Source organism: Canis aureus, chromosome 19 (genome assembly GCF_053574225.1).
Source record: "Canis aureus isolate CA01 chromosome 19, VMU_Caureus_v.1.0, whole genome shotgun sequence".
Lineage (NCBI taxonomy): Eukaryota > Metazoa > Chordata > Mammalia > Carnivora > Canidae > Canis > Canis aureus.
The window spans coordinates 4,151,447-4,173,044 of NC_135629.1; the positions used below are offsets into that span (position 1 = coordinate 4,151,447).

At 41.8% G+C, this 21,598-nt stretch overlaps 1 protein-coding gene across 16 annotated transcripts in view; it reads left to right on the plus strand.

Annotated features, from left to right (window-relative positions):
• Positions 1 to 21,598, plus strand: part of CFAP92 (cilia and flagella associated protein 92 (putative)) — a 59,410-nt gene that overhangs the window by 21,242 nt on the left and 16,570 nt on the right. For 11 of the 16 annotated variants that reach the window (XM_077857638.1, XM_077857642.1, XM_077857647.1 and 8 more), the window contains 3 exons: positions 6,867 to 7,771; positions 15,829 to 16,035; positions 18,270 to 18,567. The exons of 1 other annotated variant lie outside the window; for it this stretch is intronic. In XM_077857638.1, coding sequence (XP_077713764.1) covers positions 6,867 to 7,771; positions 15,829 to 16,035; positions 18,270 to 18,567 — 1,410 coding nt within the window. Of the gene's footprint in view, positions 1 to 6,866; positions 7,783 to 15,828; positions 16,036 to 18,269; positions 18,568 to 21,598 lie in introns of all 16 variants that reach the window. 4 more of the 16 variants (XM_077857641.1, XR_013357354.1, XM_077857646.1 and 1 more) reach the window with 4 other exon arrangements.

Consider the following 21,598-nt stretch of genomic DNA (forward strand, 5'->3'; position numbering starts at 1 on the left):
ATTAAGTTATGAGCCTCTGGATCCTATTTAAATCTTCCATTTTAAATCTGCCAGTGGAAGAAGGGGAACACTGTCTTATTCCCATTTTCCCATTAGCCAGAGGTGGCCATCTGGGTTCCCCACTCAGCAGCCATGCCCTGGGGACATATACCATACTGGTTTGATTACTGCAGCTTTGTAATAGAACTTGAAGTCTGGAGTTTGATGCCTCCACCTTTGCTTTTCTTTTTCAGGACTGCTTTGGCTACTTGGGGTCTTTTGTGATTCCATACAAATTTTAGGATTGTTCTAGTTATGTGAAAAATGCTCTTGGTATCTTGATAGACATTGCATTAAGTGTATGGATTGCTTTGGATAGTATAAACATTTTAACAGTATTTGTTCTTCCAATCCATGAGCATGGAATGCCTTGCCATGTATTTGAGTCATCTTGGATTTCTTTCATCAATGTTCTTATAGTTTTAGGAATACAAGTCTTTCATCTCTTTGGTTAAGTTTGTTCTTAGATATTTTATTGTTTTTGGTGTAATTGTGAATGGAATTATTTTCTTAATTTTACATTCTGTTGCTTCATTATTAGTGTATAGAAATGCAATGGATTTCTTTACATTAATTTTGTATCCTACAACTTTACTAAATTCATTTATTCTGGCAGTTTTTTTGGTGGGGTCTTTCAGGTTTTCTATATATAGTATCATGTCACCTGTAAATAGTGTAAGTTTTACTTCTTCCTTACTTTACTTCTTCCTTACTTTCTTGGGTGCTTTTTATTTCTTTTTTGTTGTCTGTTTGCTGTGGCTAGTACTTCCAGTACCATGTTGAATAAAAGTGGTGAAAGTGGACATACTTGTCTTGTTCCTGACCTTAGGGGAAAGACTCTTAGTTTTTCACCTGAGAATGATATTAGTTGTGGGTTTTTCATATAAGGCCTTTGTTATGTTGAGGTACATCTCATGTAAACCTACTTTGTGGAGGGTTTTTATCATGAATAAATGTACTTTATTAAATGATTTTTCTGTATCTATTGAAATGATCGTATGATTCTTATCATTTCTCTTATTGATGTGATGCATCATGTTGATGATTTACAAATATTGAACCATCCTTGTAACCAGGAATAAATTCTACTTAATTGTGGTGAATGATTTTTTTTGTGTGTGAATGATTTTTTTTAAATGTATTGTTGGATTTGATTTGCTATTATTTTGTTGAGGGTTTTTGCATTCTATATTCATCAGAGATATTGGCCTATAGTTCTTTTTTTCTGCAGTATCTTTATTTGGTTTTGGTATCAGGATAATGTCCTGATAGAACTAATTTGGAAGTTTTCCTTTCTTTTCTATTTTTTGAAATAGTTTGAGAAGAATAGATATTAATTCTGCTTTAAGGGGATCCCTGGGTGGCGCAGCGGTTTAATGCCTGCCTTTGGCCCAGGGCGCGATCCTGGGGACCTGGGATCGAATCCCACGTCGGGCTCCCGGTGCATGGAGCCTGCTTCTCCCTCTGCCTATGTCTCTGCCTCTCTCTCTCTCTCTCTCTGTGACTATCATAAAAAAAAATTTAAAAAAATTCTGCTTTCAATGTCTGGTAGAATTACACTTGAAGCAAATGGTCCTGGACTTTTGTTTGTTAGGAGTTTTGTGATTACTGACTTATAATTTCTTTGCTGGTAATTGGTCTGTTCAAATTTTCTATTTCTTCCTGATTCAGTTTTGGTAGGTTATATGTTTCTAGGAATTTATCTATTTCTTCTAGGTTGTCCAATTTGTTGGCATATAGTTTTCATAATATTCCCATAATTGTTTATACTTCTGTGGTGTTGGTTGTTATCTCCCCTCTTTTATGTGTGACTTCATTTATTTGGGTTCTCTCTCTCTCTCTCTCTTTGTTGTTGATAAGTCTGGCTAGGGGTTTATCAATTTTATTGATTATTTTTGAAGAATCAGTTCCTGGTTTCGTCGATCTGTTCTATTGTTTTTTTAGTTTCTATGTCATTTTTTCTCTGCTTTAATCTTTATTATACCTTTCTTTCTGCTGGCTTTAGGTTTTGTTCTTTTTCTAGCTCCTTTAGTTGTAAAGTTAGGTTGTTTATTGAGATTTTTCTCACTTCTTGAGGTCGGTCTGTATTTTAGGGAGGATTTTAGGCCACATGCTCTAAACATCCTCCCAAAAATCACTTTTGCTGTGTCACAAAGGCTTTGAACTTTGCATTTTTGTTTTCATTTGTTTCCATGTATTTTTAATTTCTTCTTTTATTTCCCAGTTGACCCATTCATGTTTAGTAGCATGTTATTTCACCTCCAAGTGTTTGTGGTCTTTCTGTTTTTGTTTTTTGTTTTTTCTTGTGATTGACTTCCAGTTTCATAGTATTGTGGTGAGAAAAGATGCATGGTATGACTTCCATGTTCTTGAATTTGTTGAGGCTTGTTTTGTGGCCTAATGTGTGATCTATTCTGGAGAATGTTTCATGTGCACTTGAAAAGAATGTGTATTCTGCTGTTTTAGGATGGAATGTTCTTTTTTTTAAGGTTTTATTTACCCATGAGAGAGAGAGAGAGAGCGAGCACTAGTGGGAACTGAGTGATGGAGGGAGAGGGAGAAGCAGGCTCCCTGTTGAGCAGAGAGGCTGACATGGGGCTCAAGTCCAGAATCCTAAGATCATGTCCTGAGCCAAAGATAGATGCTTAGCTGACTAAGCCACCCAGGTACCCCTAGGATGGAATGTTCTAAATGTATCTGTTAGATCTAGCTCTTCTAGTATATCATTCAAAGCTGTTGTTTCCTTGTTGATTTTGTTTAGATTATCTGTGCATTGATGTTTGTGGGGGTATTAAAGTCCCTCACTTTTAATGCATTATTATCAATTAGTTTCTTTATGTTTGTTATTAGCTAGTTTTTGTGTTTGGCTGTTCTTATATTAGGTGCATAAATATTTACAATTGTTAGGTCTTCTTGTTGGATTGTTCCCCCTTGTGATCATGTATAGTGCCCTTCTTTGCTACTTCAGCTTTTTTTGACATCCATTTGCATGATAGATATTTCTCCACCCCCTTACTTACTTAAAATTCCAGGCTTTAGGTCCCACTGGTTGTAAGAGCTCATGAAATTTGGCCTCTCTTGCTTTTAGTGCCAAATGTTATGGGGATTTGTCTTCCCCTTGTGGGTTCCCTAGTGTGCAAGTCTGTTTTTTTGCTTTTCTCTCCACCACTGGCTCCATCCCCACCACAGATGGCCACAGTCCATCTTGTTCCCCAACCATGTCTTTCCCCTTCCTGCCTTCTTTGATGTGGCTTCTTCTCTGCCTTTAGTTGTAGAGATTCTTCTACTGTCTTCAGATTGTTTTCCTGGGTTGACTCACTGAAGTGAGTATTATCTAGTTGTATACATGGGAAGAGACGTGTGCTTAGAGTCTTTAGCGGGGGAGAGGGAATCTTTTTTAAAAAAAAGATTTTATTTATTTATTAATGAGAGACAGAGAGAGAGAGAAAGAGAGAGAGGCAGAGACACAGGCAGAGGGAAAAGCAGGCTCCATGCAGGGAGCCCGACGTGAGACTCGATCCGGGGTCTCCAGGATCACGCCCTGGACTGAAGGTGGTGCCAAACTGCTAAGCCACTGGGGCTGCCCTGGGAGAGGGAATCTTAAGCAGACTTCTTGCTGAGAACAGAGCTTGACATGGGGTTTGACCTACAACCCTGAGATAATGACCTGAGCTGAAACCAAGAGTTGGTTAACTGACTGTGCCACCCGGGTACCTCTCAGATTGCATACTTTCTGTTGACCTGTAGTCAAGTTCACTTATTCATTCTTCTGCCATCTGCATTTTGTTCTTTGGGCCATCCAGCCAATTTTTAATTTCATTTATTATATTTTTCAGTTCTAAATTTCCCTTTGGTTCTTCATTATAGTTTCCATTTTCTGAGACTGGCTACCCCCCATTTGTTTCAAGAATGTTTGCAGTTACTTGTTGGAAAATGGTTATAATTGTGGTCTTAAAGTTTTTATCAGATAATTCCAATATTCAAGTTATCTCAGAGCTGGCATCTGTTGGTTGTTTCTCCCCTTGAGCATTGGTCAGTCAGCATTCCTAATTCTGTGTATATCAAGCAATTTTGGATTGATATATCTTAGACATTTTAAATATTATGTTATGAGACCCTGAGTCTTATTTAAATCCTATGGAGAGAGACACCTGGGTGGCTTAGTGGTTGAGTGTCTGCCTTTGGGGTCCTGGGATCAAGTCGCACATCAGGCTCCCCACAGGAAGCCTGTTTCTCCCTATTCCTACATCTCTGCCTCTCTCTCTGAGTCTCTCATGAATAAATAGATACAATCTTTTTAAAAAATCCTATGGAGGGATCCCTGGGTGGCGCAGCGGTTTGGCGCCTGCCTTTGGCCCAGGGCATAATCCTGGAGACCCAAGATCGAATCCCACGTCAGGCTCCCGGTGCATGAAGCCTGCTTCACCCTCTGCCTGTGTCTCTGCCTCTCTCTCTCCTTGTGTGACTATCATAAATAAATAAAAAGTAAAAAAAAATCCTATGGAGAATGTTGGCTTTTTTGTTTTATTAGATAATAACCTTACTTAGGGTCAAGCTGTAATTTCTAGTTTACCTTCTATGGCTGTGGTTTTAAGGCCTGTTCAGTTTTCTAAGATTTTGTAGTGATAGTCAGGTCTTTCCTGCATGTGTGGTACTCAGGGGCCAGTCTGAGACCTGTGTTGTGGTCTCTGTTCAGTTTTTAAAACCCCTGGTATGCTGCTTAAGGCCAGATCCACACACATGCACAGTTCAGGGATAAGCCCAAGTTTACCTATAAGTTTATGGAATCCCTTTCTTGATTTCCTCTCCTTTCTACCCTCTCCAGGTCCTAAAGAGTCCTCTTCCTGGTCTGCTGGCTTGAAAGGTGTACCTTTAGTGTTTCCACTCTGACATGCCCTTTCTGGGACTCAGTCTACCTCTGAGGACAGGTGGTGGGAAGATATGTAGACTAAAAACAATATTGAGGGTTTGCCATGTAGTTTTTGTATCATAATTCCTCTGCTCAAGTTATTTCCCTCTTCAGGTTTTTAGGTGCCTGCCCAGCTGCTGCCACTGCCATCAGATTGCAGCTTTGGAACTTGAACTTGCATGGGGGCAGGGCCAGGAGAGAAAAATAGCAGGAGATCCCTTCAAACCACTCTTTCTATCCTATGAGGATCCCTCCTTCCATTCCTTAGAGTAGAAAGAGAGGGCTTCTCTTAGAGCTCTGTCCACACCTGGTGCATGATTCTGGGATTCACGTTTCCTTTTGAGACCAGTTTATGACATATAGGAGGAAAATAAAACCCAGGAAACTCATAGCTACATTGTTTGTACTTTGAGTTTGGTTTCCATTCCCAGTTTACACATTACCTTTTACTTTACAGAGGCCTCTGATGGCTGCTCTGGTTGCATTCACTGTTCATCTTTTACTATTTTTTTTCTTTTTTATTATTGTTTTATAGATGTTCTTTTAATATTCTGTATATAAGTCCTCTGTAAGATGTATATGTATTGTACATATTTTATGCCAGTCTAGGGTTTATTTGATAAAATTCATTTTATCAACTTTTGGCTGTTATAATTAGTACTTTTTGTGTTCTGTCAAAGAAATCTTTTCCCATGTTAATGAAGATTCTCTCCTATGTCTTCTTCTAGAAGATGTATAATTTTAGCCTTTATATTTAGGTCTATGATTCATCTAGAATTAATTGCATTTTCCTATCCATGAAAATTGTACATTTCTCTAGATTTTCTCTAATTTCTCTCTGCAATATTTTGTTCTTTTCAGGTACAAGTCTTAACACATCTTTCACTGCATTTCTTTTTAAACATTTTATGTTTTTATGCTGTCAAATGTGATATTTTAAAATTATTCATTGCTAGTAAATAGAAATACAATAGATTTGACCTTGATGATATTTCTTTTTATACACATAACCAAACAAATATATTTTGTTTATGTATCTTGTCATTCTAATATTTTATGCCTTTGTGCAACCACCTTTGCTAGTAGAATCTTTTACCTTTAGATATTTTGTGATTTTTACTATGATTTCACATTTAGTTGAACCTTCTCTGTGGGGATTCTTTGAGGCTTAGGTTGAAAGTGGATGTCTCTAGAAGGTTTATTGATTACTCCTACCAAGTACCTGGGAGCATACCAACCCAGGATTATTTAAAAATAAATTTTCAGTTTCAGTATAAAATAAATAGTACACTTGGAATGTGAATTCAGATCACAGACTTGCATAAGGGTTAACTTTTGATTATAAGATCTTAACATAAGGTTAAAACATGCAAGATAAACTGTTTTCTGTCTCTCCTTTCCATCTCACTCTCCATGCCCTGTTAAGCCCCAGGGCTCTGAGCTCTTCTTCACCTTGTTGTAGCTTTCTGCTTGGATACCTATTAGTATGCCAAAGGTGAGCCCATGCCAACCCTCCAGATGGATGTCTGGGAGATATGGATTACCTTTTCTAAAAACCAGTTATCTCTACCTTTTTTACACCTAACCTTGGGCTTGGAAGTAAAAATACAGATGTGCAAAATGCATGTGGCCTGTCTTTGTGGGACTCAGAGGAAGTATGGCTAATACTTATTAGGCCCCTGTCTTGTTCAGCCACCATTTTGGTGCCTTCATATATGTCACTTAATCCTGGGGATGACCTTGCAGAACAGGCTCTCTCATTGATATTTTTGTGGATGAGGAAACCCAGGCCACAGGAGCTGCGGGTGGTGAATGTGACACTAGGATTTGAGGTCCCTGTGAGAACCTTCCTTTAGAGGGGAGGCAGAGTGACTGCCACTGCAGCCTACTGATCTCCTGTCACCTTATTCTTTCCTAGAGGCTGTGCACCCCTGTGTACTGCAAGTACCAGTTCTTTAAGACTCCAGTTCATAGAACAGAGGGGCAGCCCCATGGCGTCCACATCCATTTCCAGGACATCAATGTCATCTTTCTGGGGGCGATGCAGCCCAGTGATCTGAGAGAATACCTGGAGGGCCCCCCCATGGTGGTGGAAGTGCATGACAGGGACCGCAAATTAGAGGAGTATTCCCGGAAGCCCACCCTGTTTGGGGATGACCCCCTGGACTCATACCTCAACCTCCAGGCCCTCATCTCTCCAGAAGAGACAGAGAGCAACCCCTTTGAATCCCACAATAAGAGATGGGACCCTTACGGGGTTGCTCAGGTCAGTTTTGCCGACCTTCTCCTCGGCCACAAGTACTTGAACTTGGTCGTCCCCATCCACAGCTGTGAGCCCAAGCCCACACGGTGTGGACGGGATGGCAGGAGCAGGAAGGTTGTGGGATTCCGAGTGCCCACAGATGGCTTCCAGCACAAGCCACTGCCCATGGGCAACTACATCGAGGCCAACTCCCTGCTCAAGCTGCGGGTGGACATTGCTGTGCCCCTGCGCGCCAGAGCAGAAGCCCCGGACCCAGAGCTCACACATAGCCAGTTTGGCCGTGTCATTTTCGTGTTTGACTCCAGGAAGATCTCCCTCCTCTCCAGCCTCCTGCGAGACATCACCATGATCAATGCCAAGGCCCTTGATCTGGAGTCCTACCCTGTCAGGACTGTCCAGCAGATCCTGTCAGCCTTTAAGGTGCGGGTGAAGATCCAGGAGAGGCAGGACCTGGATGTGCTCACTGGCTTCCACCTGCTGGACGGGAAGATCCACCTTCTCATTCTGGAGGGTTTGGCTGACCAAGGCTTGAAGCGGCTGTGGGACAGCCATCAGAGCCGGTGGGTGGATGGTTTGTCTGTGTTTCGTGTAAAAGTCATGGTGTCTGGATGCTGAGTCAGTGGGGGGATCTTTTGAAGCCAGGCTCGGGTTTAGAGTCCTCATCTGCCAGAAGGCCCTGTTGACTCAGTTACTCTTGGGATTTATCACAGAGCGCTTCACATGGCTCCATTATTTGCCTTGATCCCAGGAGGCATTGCTTGCCTTTGGGTGAAGGGAAGACTTTAGGACCCCATGGAAGACAGGGTGGTTCAGGAAGGTGGGTGCTCCCTTCAGACTTCTGAGGGGCCTGCTTGGCTAACAGGGAGAAGAAAGTTCTGTATGGCCTGAAGATGGATACCACAGGGAAATAGATTTCCATGCAGTCTAAGGAAGGCCTGATTATTGTGAGGCTGGAGAAGCTGCCTAGGCTGCAGAAAGTTCCTCTTCCCTGATGGCCTCCAGGAGCACCTGATGGCTGCTCAGCAGGGATCCTGTAGAGGCAAAGTTCAGATTCTGGGCTGGAGCAGGTGGCCCCATATGGTCCTTCCATCCTTTAGTTTTGGTTTTGTGACAGTTCTCTTTTCCTTTCATTATTTGCAGGTATCCTAGTTGGGGTTACAAGAACCTCTTTCCTTTATTTTTTTTAAACCATTTTCAACAGTTTTTTTTAAATTTTTATTTATTTATGATAGTCACACACAGAGAGAGAGAGAGAGAGAGAGAGAGAGGCAGAGACATAGGCAGAGGGAGAAGCAGGCTCCATGCACCGGGAGCCCTACGTGGGATTCGATCCCGGGTCTCCAGGATCGCGCCCTGGGCCAAAGGCAGGCGCCAAACCGCTACGCCACCCAGGGATCCCTCTTTCCTTTATTTTTATTTTTTAGATTTTATTTATTTAAAAAAGAGAGCATGAGTGGTGGTGGTGGGGTGGCAGGGTGGCAGAGGGAGAAGCAGACTTCCCGCTGAGAGGGAGCCCAACATGGGGTCGATTCCAGGACCCTGAGATTGTGACCTGAGCCGAAGTCAGACACTCAGCCAAGTGAGCCACCCAGGTGCCCCAGGATCTCCCACTTTTAGTCTGGGAACTCCCCGTCTCTGTCTTCAGAGTTCATACCCCAGGACCAGATGCTGACAACAGCAGGTAGTCCTGAGGTTGAGTCCATCCATCCGTGAGAGGGGAGCAGCCCTGTGGGGACCTGTCTCGATGTGTTGGTAAGCCAAGTTGTGCTGTGGAGAAGCTGGACTTGTGTCTAGTTATCTGCCCAACAGAACTGAAAACGTGGGTACACACAAAAACTTGTATGTGAATGTTCACAGCAGCATCATTTATTATAGTCAAAAAAGTGGAAACAACTTGAATGTCCACTAACCAATGAACAAAATGTGATACATCCACATAATAGAATAATAGTCAGCCATGAAAAAGGAATGAAGTACTGATACACATACTTCGCTATGGGTGAACCTTGAAAACCTACTGAATAAAAGAAGACAGACATAAAAGGCCACGTGTTGTATGATTCCGTTTATGTGAAATGTCTAGAACAGTCAAATCCATAAAGATAGTAGATTAGTGGTTCCCAAGGTCTCAGGGGAGGGATGAAGGAGAAGTGGGAAGTGACTGTTACTGGGTACAGATTCTTCTTGGTGTGATGAAAATTTTCTAGAATTGGTGTTTATGATTGCACAACATTGTTAATATATTAAAAACCACTGGATTGTGAAATTAATTAGGTGTGCAGTAAAGAATCTGGCCTTACCCAAAAGGTCTGGCCTTTGCCTTTTGCTTCTGGGAAGTGATATCTGTCATAGCTATTAGGGGTGCCTTTGCTTAGGTTGGGGGATGACCACACCAGAACTTAGGTTAGGATGGGACCACCTCACCTGATAGTGACCACACACCCTTTTGTGTCTCTCCCTCTAGCCGATTTTAATCTGTATCCTTTCCCTGTAATAAGCTCTGAGTGTAACAGCTTTCAATGAATTATGTGAGTTCTTGTACCAAATTGATGAGCCTGAGGGTGGTATTAGAAACCTCTTGGACTTCAGTTGGTACCAGAAGTCAGGGCAGTTTGGGGGATTGTGACCTCAAATTTTGCAGTTTGGCTAAGTCAGATGGTATGATATGTGAATTATATCTCAATGAGTAGTTTTTTCCCCAGTAGAAGAAATAATATATGTTCACTGACCCCAGTTCAGTTAATCTACAAGTAAAAAGTTGTGAACCAGACAAAAAATTCACATGCTTGGAAATTAGCAAATACTTCCAAACAACCCATGGATCAAAAGAGAAATTGTAATAGAAATTAGACATTACTGAATTGAACAATAATGAAAATAGAATAATATGTAAATTTGTGGGACGATGTTAAAGTGTTATTAAGAAGAAACTTTATAGACTTAAATGTTTATATTAGAAAAAAATAAAGGCTGAAAATGATAGATGTTGCAGACATCAAAATAAATGTTTTAAACCAGGTCAATAAATTTAAATATGTATAAGAAATTCCAAAAGTAATATCAAAAATATTTTCAGATGAGATAGTTTAATCAGGTCTCTGGATACAAACATTAATGTAAAAATCTATTGAATTTCTGAATAATATCTACATACAAAAAATCATTTTTTAAGAAAAGCACTTTTAAAGTATAAAAATATGAATTTCGCATTAATAAATTCAACAAAAAGGAGTACAAGATCTCCATCATGAATATAATAGAACTTTTAGGATCGCCTGGGTGGCTCAGTTGGTTAAGTGCCTGCCTTTGGTCCAGGTCATGATCCCAAGTTCTGGGATTGAGCCCTGATTGAGCCCCGAGTCAGGCTCCCTGCTCAGCAGGGAATCTGCCCTTCCCTCTACCTCTGCCCCTCCCTCTCACATGTGTTCTCTCAAATAAATGAATAAAATATTTTTTTTAAAAAAACTTTGACACATTAAAGAAAACCTAAATAAGTGAAGGAGGACCTGTCATGTTCATGGATTGGAACACTCAATATTGTAGAGGTGTCAGTTATGTGCAAACTGGATATATAGATTCAAGGCAATCCCAATTTAAAAATACTAATACCAAAAAAAGAATTCTAATACCAACTTTTAAAGAAGTATGGTACTTGAAAATCTGATTTAAAAATGCACATCATCATTCAAGATACACTCTTTTTTTTTAAAATTTTTATTTATTTATGATAGTCACACAGAGAGAGAGAGAGAGAGAGAGAGAGAGAGAGAGGCAGAGACACAGGCAGAGGGAGAAGCAGGCTCCATGCACCGGGAGCCCGACGTGGGATTCAATCCCGGGTCTCCAGGATCGCGCCCTGGGCCAAAGGCAGGCGCCAAACTGCTGCGCCACCCAGGGATCCCTCAAGATACACTCTTGAATAAGAAATGTAAGATGGAGCACTTGCTCTACGAGGTATCAAGGCTCATTATAAATCTATGGTGATTAAGACAGTTTATTGGTTCACAGATAAACAAACGGACATATGGAATATAATAGAAAATCCAAAGACCTACATGTAAGCAGTCACATGACTATGACATGTGACATTGCAAAATCAGTGGGAAATGAATATACTAAAACCATTGAATTGTACACATTAAAAGGGTGCATTTACATAATATACCTCTTCATACCCACTAGTTTGGCTAGAATTAAGCATGTCAGATAATAGCAAGTGTTGACAAGGACGTGGAGAAATTAGAATTATCATTCACTGCTGGTAAGAAGTAGATGAATTAGATGGTAGAGTCACTTTAGTAAACAGTCTGGCAGTTCCTCAGATGACTGAAGAGTTACTATTTGACCTAAGAGTACTACTCCTAGGTAAATGCCCAAGATATATGAGAACATATGTCCACACTAAAAACTATATAACTATTTAGAACAGTATTATAAAACCCATGAGGTATAAACAGTCCAAATGTCCATTAATTGACTAATAGCTAAACAAATGTGATATGTAAATACAATAACGAATTGTTCCTTGGACATGAAAAGGAATGAAACACAGACTCATGCTACAACATGGATGAACCTTGAAAATACTAAGCGAAGTCAAAGAAGCCAGTCACAAAGACCTGCCCTGACTTCTGGTACCAACTGAAGTCCAAGAAGTTTCTCATACCACCCTCAGGCTCATCGATTTGGTACAAGAACTCACATAATTCATTGAAAGCTGTTACACTCAGCTTTGTATGAGTCATTTATATGAAATGTTCAAAATAGGCAAATCTATAGAGACAGATTAGCCAATATTTAGGGCTGTGGGCCAGGGGTGAGAGTATGGGGTGATAGGGAGTGGGTACAAGCTTCTTTTTTAGGTGATGAGGAAGCTCAAAAATGGATTGTGATGATGATTGCACATATCTGTGACTAGACTAAAAATGATTGAATTATACATATTAAATGGATGAATTGTATGGTGTCTGAATTAAATCTTAGTTGAAAAATACCTCTAGTGGAATAAAAAAAAAATCAGTGAGGAAAGGAGAACCTTTACCAAAAAACGGTGTTGGGATAATTGTTTATCCATAAGAAAAGGGAAAATAATTTCCTGTTCAAATCATTCACAAAAATCCATTCCACCTGGATTAAAGATCTATGTACATTTTCAGCTTTTTCTTTTGGAATAATTATAGATTCACAGGAAGTTTAAAGAATATTACAGAGATCCCACATACTCTTTCCCCCACAGTGGTTACATCTTACTTAACTATAGTACGATATCTAAACCAGGACACCAACACCAGTACAATGTATGTGTTCTCTGTGCCAGTTTATCACATACAAATTTGTGTGACCACTAGTATGATGAAGATCTTGAACTGGTGTGCCACGACAGAGATCACTGTGTTTATAGTCACTGCCACCCTCTTTATCCTGTTTTCCATCTCCTTAATTTTTCATCTGTATGTAATCTTACATATTAATGGAATCATGCAGTATATGACTTTAGAAGATTGTTTTTCTTCCTACTCAGCATAAAGTGCTAGAGATCCATCCATATTTTTGCATGAATCAATGGTTTATTCCTCTTTGTTGCTGGATAGTATTTCATGGAATGCATGTGCCACAGTTTCACCATCCATCTGTTGAGGGGCATTTTGGTTATTTCCAGTTCTTGCTATTACAAATGAAGCTGCTGTGAACAACAATGTACAGGTTTTTGGGTGAACATGTTTTCTTTTCTTTTTAATTGGCTTACAATATGATATCAGTTCCAGATGTACAGGACAGTGGTTTGATATTTTTCTACATTGCAAAATGATCACTACGGTAGATCCAGTTACCATCTGTCACCATACAAAGTTATAATATCATTCTATTCCCTAGGTTGCACATCATATCCTCGTGACTTATTTATAACTAGAAATTTGTACCTCTTAATCCCCATTACCTGTTTCACTCATTCCTACCCCAGTCCCAACCCCAGCAGCTACCACTTTGATCTCTGTACCTATGGAATGTTTTGTTTTGTTTGCTCATTTGTTCTGGTTTTTAGATTTCACATATAAGTGAAATAATACAGTATTTGTCTTTCTCTGACTTATTTCACTGAGCATAATACTTTTTAGGTTCATTCATGTTACTGCAATGGCAAGATCTTATTCTTTTATATGGCTGAGTAATATTCCATTACACACACACGCACACACACACACACACACACACCACATCTTTATCCATTCACCTATTAATGGACACTTAGAATGCTTCTGTATCCTGGCTCTTGCAAATAATGCTGCAGTGAACATAGTGGTGCATATACTTTTTTGAATTAGTGTTTTCATTTTCTTTTGGCTGAATACCCAGGAGTGGAATTGCTGGATGATATTTTAAAAATTTGAGAAATCTCCATACTGTTTTCCACAGTGGCTGTACCAGTTTGCATTCCCACCAACAGTCCACAAGGGTTCCCCTCTCTCCACATCCTCCAACACCAACACTTGTTATTTCTTGTGTTTCTGATAATAGTCATCTGACAGATGTGAGGTGGTATCCCATTATGATTGTGATTTGCATTTCCCTGATGATCAGGAATGTTTGAGATCTTTTCATTAAGATCTACATTGTCTTCTATTCACCTTCTCTGCCCATTTTTTATTTGGGCTTATTTTGTTGATATTAGGTCATATGAGTTCTTTATATACTTTGGATATTGATCCCTTATTGGATATGTGTTTTTGCAAGTAGCTTCTCCCATTCAATGGATTACCTTTTATTTTTGTTGGTTTAATTCACAATGCAAAATCTTTTTGGTTTGATATAGTTCCATGTAGTTCCATTTGTTTGTTTTTTGCTTGTTGCCATTGCCCGAGGAGACAAAAAAAAAAAAAATACTTAGACCAATGTCAAAGAGCTTATTGCCTACGTTTTCTTCTGGGAGTTTTATGGTTTATTTTTATTTTTTAGTTTTATGGTTTTATTTAGGCCTTTAATCCACTTGAGTTGGTGTGTTGTGTAAGAATGTGATCCAGTTTTGTTCTTTTGTAGGTAGCTGTCCAGTTTTCCAACATCATTTGTTGAAGCGACTGTATTCCCATTGAATATTCATGCCTCCTTTGTTGTGCAGTAATTGACATGTAATCCTAGGTTTACTTCTGGGCTCTTCATTGTGTTCCATTGATCTGTGTCTATTTTTGTGCCAGTACCATACTGTTTTGATGACTACAGCTTTGTAGTATAACTTGAAGCCTGGAGTTGTAATACCTCCAGTTTTGTTTTTCTGTTTCAAGATTGCTTTGGCTATTCAGGGTCCACACACATTTTAGGATCATTTGTTCTAGCTATGTGGAAAATGCTATTGGTATTTTGATAGGGATTGCATTAAGTATGTGGATTGCTCTGGGTAGCATAGACATTTTAACAATATTCTTCTAATTCATGAGTATGGAATGTCTTTCTATTTCCTTGTGTCATCTTCAGTTTCTTCCTTTCCAATCTGTATTTCCTTTGTGTGGTAGTGAGGACTTGTGGTACTATTATACATGTAAAGAGTGGTGACATCCTTGCCTTGTTTCTGATCTTTGGTGGAAGACATTCAAATATGATGTTAGGTGTGGGTTTTTTGTAGATGTCTTTTATCACTTGGAGGAAGTTCCACTCTGTTCCTGATTCACTGAGACTTCCCTAATTCGCTGTTTCACACAATTCACAAAAATCAATTCCAGGTGGATTGAAACCCATTTGGAATACTTACAGATCACAATAAGTCGCAAAAATAATATAGAGTGGTTCCGTGCACCCAGTACCTAATTTCCTCCAACAGTGACGTCTGACATAAATAGAATGCCTTATTGATGGACAGACACAGTGCGGTCAACTAGACCACAGTTACCTGGTCTTTTTCAGAGTTCACCAGAAAAGAAAAATCCGTTTTTGAAAAGCAAAATTATAAAGCTTTTCTATGATTAGGATAAAGATTTCTTGAACAAGACAGAGTACACAGAACAAAGGAAAGAAATGCCGCATTCGGCTACGTTAGAGTGAATAACTTGTTTATCCAAAGATCCCATAAAAATTGTGAAAAGACAAATTGAGAAATTTTTTGCAATGTGTGAAGCTAGTCTCCCGAATATGTAAAAACACCCATGAATCAATAAGAAAATAAAGCCAAGGGAAGAGTGGGCAGAGGGCTTGAACAGGTACTTCACAGAAGAGGAAACCCTGTGACCAAACACAGATTCGCCAAGGGCATAAGCTGACTTTCCTCAGGTTGCACAGGGTGTAGGAGCAACGCGTGCACCAGGGGGGAGTGTGTTTAGACCCTCTGCTTGGCTGTGAGTGCCAGGGAGTCGAGTGTGAGCAGGGATGGGGGATGGGGACAGGGGCTAGGGGCAGGACAAGAGGAAACTAAGGCAGGTTTCAGCATTTTCACTACCACAGTTTGGAAAGATAGATGTTCTATTTTTTTTTCAGATGATTTATTATTAATGCATTCCTTTTGTTTGTGTGTTTTTAAACAAGTAAAAAGATGAAAAGAAAAAAGTTCTGCCAAAAGGGCAAAACTGCACAGCATTCCAGGAGGCCGCGGGGCAGAGCTGAAGCCCCGCCCTGCCCCACGGCCTCCTCGCAGGGCCCCCGGAGCCGGAGCCGGAGCCGAACTGGGCAAATGCAAAGCGCTCTACAACTCGGCGCTGCTGTTCCGCCGCCGCCTCTACGCGGACCTGGAGACCGTCCTGTACCAGGTGCACCTCTTCAGGCCCCTGTCACAGCTCATGAAGCACTCGGCGCTGTACATCCGTGACACCGTTTCCCAGAAGGCCTTCCAGGCCCTGAGCAGGTGGGCCAGGCGGCCTCGGGGTAGGGCTGCCTCCCTGGGGGCAGGCCGCGGGGCACCCTCCAGGTGCAGTTTCTATTCATATTTTTTAAGGTTTTATTTATTGGAAGGAGAGCGAGAGCACAAGCAGGGAGGAGGGGCAGAGGGAGAGGGAGAAGCAGACTCCCCGCTGAGCAGGGAGCCCCACGTGGGACTCCATCCTAGGACCCTGAGATCATGACCTGAGCCCAAGGCAGACACTTAACCCACTGAGCCATCCAGGTACCCCAGTTTTTATTATTCTTATGCCCAAAGGAGCCAGGCCTGGAGTGGAGTACAGTTCCGAGGGGCCCAGAACCTGTGTCATTCCCAGGGACTGGTGCACGTGCTCTCCCAAGGGGGTTTTGGAAACAAGGGAACACAGGTCACACAAAGCTATCTGCTGTTCTTGAGGAATAGCCTAGAATAGCCTGAGCAGTGAGTAATGAGGACCAGAAGCAGATCCACCGGAACTGCAACAGTTTTCTCTACCTGAATGCTTGCCTTTGTTTGCTTCTTCCCTCACCTCCTCTCCAGAAAGGCATCCTCCAAGATCTCAGTCTTACACTACGTGCGTGCCTTTACCTGTGCTGTTCCCTCTGCTCCAGCGCTGGTGACCCTGGGGAACCGTGTGCTTCTCCCGCTGGACTGAGCGTGGCTCGTGCCCTGGGAGGGCCTACTCCTTTCACGTAGGGAGCAGGAGGGCCGGGCGAGACACACCCAGTTTGGCAGTGGAGACTGACTGAGCGTGGTGCAGTGGGGTCCCTGGGACTGTGCATGGCCAGCCGCACTGGGCTTTGTGGGGACAGCAAAGGGGAGTGGCCGGTTCTTTCAGGAAGTCAGCAGGGCCTGACCTAGCGCATCCGTGGCAGGCCTTCCTTGGGTGGACAGTCTCCTCACTGTAGTCTGGGGCAGGAGGTGCACACCATCTCTTTACACTTTATTTTATTTATTTTTTTTTTATTTTTATTTTTTTAATTTTTTATTTATTTATGATAGTCACACAGAGAGAAAGAGAGGCAGAGACACAGGCAGAGGGAGAAGCAGGCTCCATGCACCAGGAGCCCGATGTGGGATTCGATCCCGGGTCTCCAGGATCGCGCCCTGGGCCAAAGGCAGGCGCCAAACCGCTGCGCCACCCAGGGATCCCTCTTTACACTTTAAAGCCAGTAACAGCCCTGGCTGAGAGTTGGCTCCCAGCTTACCAAATGTGTTAATAAAGGAGACGGTGGAAGCAGGAGGAGAGAAAGGGAGAGAGCCCAGGGATGTGGAGGAAAGGGACTTAGTCCTATTATCCCCCACCTGGTCACCTCAGGCACAAGCGGGCTACGGCTGGGCACCCCACGACAGCAGGCTGAAGCTGCAAGCCAAGAGGGGTGGGCGGTCCAGTGGGCCTCAGCAGGCTTATGCTGGGGAAGTGCTGGAGCATCTGGGTGTCTAGAGCTTTGGCCGTCAGTGAGGGGAGGCTGGGCCTTGCTCTGCCCTGCTAGGAGATGGCTGGGGGTCGGGGGTGTTAGGGAAGGGCAATAAAACTGCTAGTAAGTGCTTGCTGCATCCCACGTAGCTGCGTTCATCAGGGCTTTATTCCAATCTGAAAAGTCCAGGGGCAGGCCAGGGGCCTCAGCTGGTAAGAGGCAGAGACCGTGTCTCCAGGCCTGCCCCTTAACGCTGGACCTCAGAAGTATCAGAGACAGTGAGCAGCAGCAAGTGACAGGCCCTGGCATGAGGCTACAGAGTGTCAGCGTGAACCAGTGCCCATAGTACACCAGGCCCCCGGGAGAGGAGAGCAGGGAGGACTCTCAGGGCAGGGCCTGGGAGGGTGGTTGCTCAGTCCTTGAGCTTTGCTGAGATCCGAGGCTGTGTGTGTGGTGCCCTCTGTGTGGCAGGAGCTCTGAGATCCACACCCCTGGTGGCTGGCTGGTTGGGGCTGCTCCCAGGTGGGATGTGGGGAGGTGACAGGCATGGAATAAGGCCACAGTAGCAGAAAAGTAATCAGAGTGGATTGTGGAAATCCTTACCTTCTGGGGGCTGGGAGGGGAGCGAAAAGGAAGCATTCTCTTTTGTGGGCTGGTTCAGGTGCACTCTCGGCTTGGCATACGAGTTCTGTGATCTGGGACCAGCTAAACAACTTCTGAGCTTCATTTTCTCTTGTAAAACGGGGCTGGTTTGATGATCTTGAGAGATAGGTAAGGCCATGCGGGTGGCCTTCTGCCTTGCAGGATCTACTGCATCTGCCATCACAGCACCAAGCTCAGAGAGGTGATCACGAGAGACCTGCTGCCATCCTCCGCCATGGTCAAAGACTTGAGCCAGGAGTTGGGGCTGCCCATTTCTCACGAAGATCTCACAGAAGGAAAACTGTTGGCCTTGCCATCTCAGCACACCCTCAGTCTTGAGCACTTCCTAAGTCAGAAATCCACCGTTGCTTACGAGATCCAGGCCCACCAGGAGAAGTATCTGCAGTGGCGGAACACCATGGTGCTAAAGAACAAGGGCCAGGGGTCCAGCCTGGTCCAGGTGGGCACTCTCTCCTCCCCGAGTCAGGGGCCCCAGGCCTTCGCCTCAACTGGGGCTGTCCAGTCACTGGTGGGGAGATACAGGGTAGATGACCAGTTCTGTATCTGCTCTCCTGGGATCCCGGGCAGGGTGGGCAAGGAGTACTGGCTGTGGGACTGAACCAGGTCAGAGGCGTGCATTCCAGCCCTCAGGTCCCTATCCTTCCTGAAAGTGACTAGGAATGCTTTTATATGGCCCAAATGGCCAAGGAGAACCTCCCTCACTTCACGCCAACCAAAAAGGTGTGACTTGAGGCTGTCCACTTAGGGTCTCTGTGAAGCACCCTCACCCCAACCTCTAGTAAAAAGAAAGTCTCTTAGAAGTTTATAAGCTTTGAAAGTGTATATTGTTGGCTTTTTAAAAGCTTTTGTTTATTTATTTGAGACAGAGTGAGCACACAAGCAGGCCAGGAGGGTCAGAAGGAGAGGGAGATGCAGGGAGCCTGATGCAGGGCTCGACCCCAGGACCCTAGAGTCATGACCTGAGCCTAAGGCAGAAGCTTAACTGACTGAGCCACCTAAGCATCCTTACCTTTTTAGCTTCTTGAGTTGACTACTTCATTCATTTTTATTCTTTCTTATTTAATAAGAAAGGCTACACATTTTTCTCTGTATACATCCTTGGCCAAATTTTGTGAAGTGTTACACGTATTGTGTGTTCCGATTGTTATTTGCCTTAGATTCCATACAAATTATAAAACAAGACTGAGGTATAAGCCTATAAAAAAGTCGAACAACTGAGAGTATAAAGTACAGAGTCAAATAGGAGTGGTAAGAGCAGACATGCTTGTTTTCTTTCTGATCTTGAGGGGGAAGCAACTTTTGGCCATTAAGTTGGATATTAACTGCAGGTTTGGGGTACACTTTTTCAGTTGAAGTTTTCTTGTAGTCTTAGTTTGTTGTTTTTATCATGAATAAATGTTGGATTTTGTCAAATGCTTTTTTCCCTGTATATATTGTGGTTCTCTCTTTTATTTATACAGTGGATTACGTTACTTGATATTTGGATGTTAATATGATTTTGCATTCCTGGGATATTTCTCACTTGGTAATGGCACATGATCTTTTATCTATGTGTTTCTGAATTTAGTTTGCTAATATTTTGTATTTTTCTTGTGATAGCTTTGTCCAACACTGGTACCTGTGTAATATTGGTCCTGTAATGAGTTGGTGTTTCCTCTCCTTCTATTTTCTGGAAATAACGTGACATGTTGGCATTCATTCTCTCAGTATTTTGGTAGAACTAACCAGTGAAGCCATCTAAGCCTGAGCTTTTCTTGGGTAAATTTTAAATGACTAGTTTTATCTCTTTACTTGTTATAAGTCTATTCAGATTGTCTCTTTCTTAAAACAGGTTTGATAATTTGTGTCTTTCCAGGAATTTGTCCATGTCATGTAAATCACCTCGTTTGTTCACATACAGTTGTTCATGGGATTCTCTTATAATCCTTTTAATTTCTGTAAAGTCAGTAGAATGTCTCCTCTTTCATTCCTGATTGTACTAATTTGTATCTTTTTCTTTCTTGAGCAGTCTAGCTAAGGATTTGCCAATGTTGGTGGTCTTTTTGAAGAACTACTTTTGGAGTTTGTTCATTTTCTCTATTTTTCTATTTCATGTTTTTCTATCCTAAACTGTATTACAATTTCTTCTTTCTGCTTATTTGGATTCAATTTGCGACTCTAGTTTGCTAAAGAGTAAAGTTAAGTTTCTGATTTGGACCTTTTTTTATACATGTATTTACAGCTACAAATTTCTGCCTAAACACTACTTTAGTTGCATCCCATAAACTTGGTATGTTGTATTTTTATTTCATTCATCACAAAATATTTTATAATTTCCATTGTAGTTTTTAGAAATTTAGAATTTAATTTTGTTGTGACTGGAGAACATACTTTGTATGGTTTCTATCCTATGAAATTTATTACAATTTCTCTTATGGCCTAGATCCATCTTTAGGCTTGAAATGAATATATATTCTCCTGACATTGGGAGGAATGTTATATAAATGACAGGAGCTGATAATAGTGTTTTTCAGGTCTCCTGTGGTATTGATTTTCCTTCTAGTTGTTGTATCAGTTGTTGGGATTGAGGTATTAAAGTCTCTATTCGTGGTTGAATCATCTGTTTCTCCTTTCAATTCTGTTGATTTTTGCTTATTGTATTTTGGGGCTCTGTTGTTAGATGTGTTTGTGTTTATAACTATATCTTCCTGGTGAACTGCCATTTTAATCACTATAAAATATCCCTTTTTGTTCCTAATAACATTTCTTGTCTCAAAAAAACACTTTGTATTATGTTAATTTACTCACACTGGCTCTCTTCTGGTTTGCATACTACATATTTTTTCCACCCCTTTGACTTTCTTTCTTTCTTTTTTTTTTTAAGATTTTATTTATTTATTAGAGATACAGAGAGAGAGAAACAGGCAGAGGGAGAAGCAGGCTCCATGCAGGGAGCCCGACATGGGACTCCATCCCGGGTCTCCAGTATCAGGCCCTGGGCTGAAGGTGGCGCTAAACCGCTGAGCCACCTGGGCTGCCCTCCACCCGCTTTGACTTTCAAACTATTTATGCCTTTGCATCCAATATACGTCCACTTTAAACAACAAGTGGCTGGATCTTTTATCAAAAAAATCCAGTCTGACAATCTTTGTTTGATTGTCCATTTATGCATAATATAATTATTGATGTTTTAATTAATTTTAATTGATGTTTTAATTGATGTCTTTTGTTTAATGTATTAAGTATTAAAAAATGTATTAAGTATTGATTTTGATCCTCTGTTGTTTCTTTACTGCCTCCTTTTTGTGTTGAGCAGATATTTTTAGTGCATCATTTTAATTCCCTCATTGATTGTTTTCCTTAAAAAGTTATTTCTTAGGGGGCAGACCGGGTGGCTCAGCGGTTTAGCGCACCCTTCAGTCCAGGGTGTGATCCTGGAGACCGCGGATGGAGTCCCATGTCGGGCTCCCTGCGTGGAGCCTGCTTCTCCC